Source organism: Garra rufa, chromosome 13 (assembly GCF_049309525.1).
Source record: "Garra rufa chromosome 13, GarRuf1.0, whole genome shotgun sequence".
In the NCBI taxonomy this organism is placed as follows: Eukaryota; Metazoa; Chordata; class Actinopteri; order Cypriniformes; family Cyprinidae; genus Garra; species Garra rufa.
Genome location: NC_133373.1, coordinates 19,541,397 through 19,547,396, shown reverse-complemented (window position 1 = coordinate 19,547,396; position 6,000 = coordinate 19,541,397). Strand labels below are relative to the sequence as shown.

The 6,000-nt window shown below is 34.2% G+C and overlaps 1 protein-coding gene across 1 annotated transcript in view; it reads left to right on the top strand.

Moving 5' to 3' along the window:
• Positions 1–326: 326 nt before the first annotated feature.
• The window catches only part of traf3ip2a (TRAF3 interacting protein 2a), a 46,304-nt gene continuing 40,630 nt past the window's right edge, over positions 327–6,000 (top strand). Inside the window, exons 1-2 of the mRNA XM_073852741.1 lie at positions 327–371; positions 594–645. Of these exons, the coding sequence (XP_073708842.1) occupies positions 630–645 (16 nt within the window). The 5' untranslated portion in view covers positions 327–371; positions 594–629. The remainder of the gene's footprint in view (positions 372–593; positions 646–6,000) is intronic.

Here is a 6,000-nt window from a genome sequence, read left to right as displayed (position 1 = left end):
TTAGGAGTTGGTTGGGACAATAATTATGATTTTATTTAATTATGCAACTAATGGATAAAGATTTTACCAAGAACTTTTTTTCTTTTTTTTTATTATATAAAAAAAAAGAAAAAACGTTTAGCTATTTGGTTATCAACTGTGTTATAAATAATTTTCATGTTTACTCCACCTACTGAAACAGTTTGTCACAGGACATGAATATTACAACAGTTCCTGTTCTTCTATATCTTGATTGGATGGCTAAGATTTTCGCTTCTCAGTATTTGCATAAGGGGAATGTGGACTTTCCCTAATTTGAATAGTACAGAACGTTTCCTGAACAAACCGAAAGCAGGTGTGCCGTTTCACAGGAAGAGACAGGCTCAAAACAGGTAAGGAACAGAAATAACTTGTAATTAATGGTTATGTTTAAACATAAAACATTTAATCTATTAAAAATATATATTTGCTTCAATGATTGAGAATGTTTTGTAAAGAAAGACGAACGCTTTTAACTATTATCTCACACGAGGCCTCATGAACTCAGCTAAATTGTATTTATTCAATCTGTTTCCTCTCTAATTCCCTACGTTATTTTATGGTTTTTCCATCAGATATCGCAATCTGAATTCAGGAATACAAGAAAAGCAATGGAATCATTTACAGGTAAAGAAATGTTTCCACATTTTGGGAAAGAATGGTTAAAGCAAGCTCTCGTTTAAAAGTATGCTAACCGTTAAATTGCAAAGTAAAAAATAAATTACAGTATTTTACACCTCACAAGGAATAACAGTCATTGTTGTTATGGTTATATTTCTTAAATAAGACATGTATGGAAGCAGATTAGTCTCATTAATAATTCACGCAAAAGACACGACGCACACATGCGTGTCCCAATTCACGTGCACGAAAAATATATATATATATATTCACAAAAACCAATTCACGTGCAAAAAATAAGAATATAAATTCATAAAATATGTTTTACAAATTGCAAAATACAATTCACAGATTTACAACTGTGTACAACAATTTTGAATGTTTAAAAATCAGGAGTGTATCCCGGACTGTGAATGTACGAATAGCCTTTTTTGCGTGTGTATTTTTTAGACTTGCGTGTGTGTTTTTGAGACTTTCCTGGCAGCTAACTCCTCCCACGGGGGGTCACTCGTACACTTTAGCCAATCAGATTTGAGCCTGTCGATCGATCAATCATAACCCGCTGTGGGCGTGCCTACCTTACGTTACGTCATCAGTGCGAGTCCATAGTTCCAGAATCCAGATACGATTCGGGATGCACTTTTTTCCAGGGGTTTCAGTACAGCGTAATCGATACTGCGTCACCAGGCAGGCGTGGCCTATTTGAGAATTTGCATAGGTCACCGATCATGCGCAGTTAGGGAAAAACAATTTGCTTCAAATACCTCCACTATTGCAGGGGTTTCGTGCACTTCATAATTATATTCATACAGTGTCTTGAAATACCTGTCCACGATCACAGGGGTTTCGTGCACTTCATAATTATATGAATACAGTGTCTTGAAATACCTGTCCACGATCACAGGGGTTTGTGCACTTCATAATTGTATTCATATACAGTATTTTGAAATACCTGTCCACGATCACAGGGGTTTCGTGCACTTCATAATTATGTTCATACAGTGTCTTGAAATACCTGGCCACGATCACAGGGGTTTCGTGCACTTCATAATTATATTCATACAGTGTCTTGAAATACCTGGCCACGATCACAGGGGTTTCGTGCACTTCATAATTATATTCATACAGTGTCTTGAAATACCTGGCCACGATCACAGGGGTTTGTGCACTTCATAATTATATTCATATACAGTATTTTGAAATACCTGTCCACGATCACAGGGGTTTGTGCACTTCATAATTATATTCATACAGTGTCTTGAAATACCTGGCCACGATCACAGGGGTTTGTGCACTTCATAATTATATTCATATACAGTATTTTGAAATACCTGTCCACGATCACAGGGGTTTGTGCACTTTATAATTATATTCATATACAGTATTTTGAAATACCTGTCCACGATCACAGGGGTTTGTGCACTTCATAATTATATTCATACAGTATTTTGAAATACCTGTCCACGATCACAGGGGTTTCGTGCACTTCATAATTATATTCATACAGTATTTTGAAATACCTGTCCACGATCACAGGGGTTTCGTGCACTTCATAATTATATTCATACAGTGTCTTGAAATACCTGGCCACGATCACAGGGGTTTGTGCACTTCATAATTATATTCATATACAGTATTTTGAAATACCTGCGATCACAGGGGTTTCGTGCACTTCATAATTATATTCATACAGTGTCTTGAAATACCTGTCCACGATCGCAGGGGTTTCGTGCACTTCATAATTATATTCATATACAGTATTTTGAAATACCTGTCCAAGATTGCAGGGTTTTCGTGCACTTGTTAATCATATTCATATACAATATCTTGAAATACCTGTCCACGTTCGCAGGGGTTTCGTGCACTTCATAATTATATTCATACAGTGTCTTGAAATACCTGTCCACGATCGCAGGGGTTTCGTGCACTTCATAATTATATTCATATACAGTATTTTGAAATACCTGTCCAAGATCGCAGGGTTTTCATGCACTTGTTAATCATATTCATATACAATATCTTGAAATACCTGTCCACGTTCGCAGGGGTTTCGTGCACTTCATAATTATATAACGTTACAGTGTCTTGAAATACCTGTCCACGATCGCAGGGGTTTCGTGCACTTCATAATTATATTCATATACAATATCTTGAAATACCTGTCCACAATCACAGGGGTTTCGTGCCCTTCATAATTATATTCATATAACGTTACAGTGTCTTGAAATAACGTTACCTGGCCACGATACCGTTGTAAACCATGATTTATTTTCGTAAATAGACGCTACACGTTTTACATTTCTATAACGGCTGTTTATTTGTTTTCGAAAATCGTTTTAATTTAAGATTTTAAAACATAAAAATAACCTGTATGACTGTGTTGTCCTTCATTATCCATCAGTGCTGATCCTAGGTTTTGAAATGCCCGCGCAAAAAAAACTGACTTACTGCGCATGATCGGTGACCTCTCTTAATAATTTTTTTTTAGAAAGGGGCGTTTTCCCAACGCCCCCAGGGACGCCCATTTTACGTCGTGGTAATGAAACCCCTGGAATTTAGTGAGTCCCGATACGATTCAGCTGTTGATCGTCTCATTTTGTTTTATACTGCATGCTTACTTAAAAATCGGTCGTTTAGACACACTCGTTAACATGACCAGTGTAAGCCAGCAGCTGCTCAGAGTGTATTATGTTTTAATATTTATCGATTGTTATGTTTATTTAATAAAGAATCATTCACGTGGATACCATACCGCATAAAGATATTAAAATTATGAACTCAATGTAAAGCATAAAATAAGGTTTTTACAGATGGGACATGTAAATAAATAGAAAATGATCTATTTGGATATTTTTCAAGCAGTCTCCTTTTATTTCAGAATTGTGAGGCTTATGATGTACAAGTAGCTGCTCCTAATTCAACCTCTGCCACAAATTATGAGGTGATGTGAATCTAGAAGTTTCATTTGGAACTGTAACTCTTTCAAAACAGTCATGCTGCAACCCATCCATTTTGACAGTTTCGACTGATTTAAGTCATGCATTATTACTACATTTCTTTTAGAATGGTACCCTATGACTTTGTATTTGTTGAGGCATAAAGCTTTGTTATGCATTGGTAAATGTTCTGGTTTTATGCCAGAATTAAAACATTCAAAACAAGTCGGAACTTGAATGAAGTATACTGAATGGTGCATTCCTTTTTATGATCAGTCTGTTTGACTGACCAGCAAATTCCCCAACTGGTAATACTGAAGCAAATACAATAACCTAACATCATCTTGCTAACCTAACATCTGCTAACCAACATCATCTTGTGTATTGTAATCTCAAAGATTTTTACATCACTGCTCAACATAAAATTAAACATGGTTAATCACAATAATATAATATTTAAAAAAAGTAAATGAATGTTGATTACATTTAAAAAAATAATGCATAAAGGTAAAGTACATAAAAGAGATAAAGATTAATGTGAATGAAGAGGTCTGTATCTGTCATCCAGATGTTGTTCCAAAGTGTTAAATCCTGAAAAAATGCAAGGAAAATGATTAGTGTGTTTTAATTAAACACTGCATCCAGTTGCACAAATGGTTAGTACAAACACACCGTTATTCATACACTGCCCAGCCGGCATTTCAACGTTGATTCACCGTTGAAACAACATCAGGTACCACAGTTGGATCAACGGTGAAAAACCTTTCGGATTTGCAAAAAATTTCAACGTTGATATTGTGACGTCTTTTCAACGTGGAAGTAACAACGTTGATTCACCGTTGAAATCGCGACTTTGTTTCACCCTCTTACCTTTCGGTTTATGGTCATCTGTCGACGTTGAATCAACGGTGAAAAACTTTTCGGATTTGCAAAAATTTTCAACGTTGATATTATGACGTTGATTCAACGTTGAAATCGCGACTTAGTTTCACTGTCTGACTTACCTTTCAACAACGGTGAATACACAACTGTACATCCAATTAGAACCAGTTTACATTTAGATCAACACTGTAGGTGCATACTAGTTCAAATGACTAGCAGCAATGGTATCAACTTCAATGAACTAACACATGATCAATATTATAAAACAAGTTTTATTTTGGAAACATACACTGTATGTCGAAAACATTTTCCAAAAACAATACAAATACATTAATTCTGCTCACATGTTATTGTAGCCCAGTTTGTGATGAATACAAAGTAATCAGACTTTATTACACATTACCAGTCAGAAGTTTCTCACAGTAAAATTTTAAATGTTTTTTACGTCTTCTGCTCACCAATCCAAGTACAAAAAATTGTAATAAAATATATTTGTACTATTTAAAATGTTTTTCATTTGAAGATATTTGAAAATGTAATTTAATCCTGTGATGTCAAAACTGATTTTTTTATCATCATTACTCATGATCCAGTCACCTTCAGAAATCATTCTAATATTCTGATTTGCTGCTCAAAAAATTGTTGAAACAACTCTGTAGAATTCTTTCAGTTTGCTTTGATGAACTGAAAATGAAACAATTTATCTGATATAGAAATCTATTGTAATATTATAAATGTCTTTATTATCACTTTTGATCAATGTAAAGCATCCTTGTTAAATAAAAGTTTTGAAGTATGGTATATAATTTTACAAATGATTTTTTTTTTGAAGTAAATGCTAATCTTTGGATCTTACTATTCATCAAAGAATCCTGAAAAAAAATCTACTGCTTAAATATTGATAATAATAACTTGAACAGCATATTAGGATGATTTCTAAAAGTTCATGTGACACTGATGACTGGAGTAACAGGAATAAATTACATTTTAAAATATTTTAAATAATATTAAATTATTTAATAATAATTAAAAAAAAACCTTACTGTCCAAAAACTTTGACTCGTAGTGTATTTTTTTCAGATACTGAAAAAAAAACACACAGATGTCAGGGTTTAAACTTCTCCAAATTCCTAGACCCCAGAAGGTTAAAGACTCAAAAGTTTTTGTGCAATAACATGCATATTTTGCGCTGCACAAGAGAAACCTTTTTTTGACTAAAACCACTTGATCTCTTATTTTGGTGGTTAACTATGGTTCTGTGAAAACAGGTTTACAAATGTGTCTCATTATAAGAGATGTGTACATTTGTGCAGTGCAAATGGGTAAAAGACTTTGAGAATAGAACCTGCAACAAGAAACCATGTCGTGGTGAAGGGATCAAAAAGCAATCGCCTTAAAATTCTTTATGTAGGAAATACCTTAAATGAAATGTATTTATTATTTTAAGCCAAAATGTTTCTTCAAATTCTGATGGCATATATCATGGTTGTGCTTCGGGTGATCTTTGAAAGAGTCCCAGCTCTAGGTCCTTTCTGATGCTGTC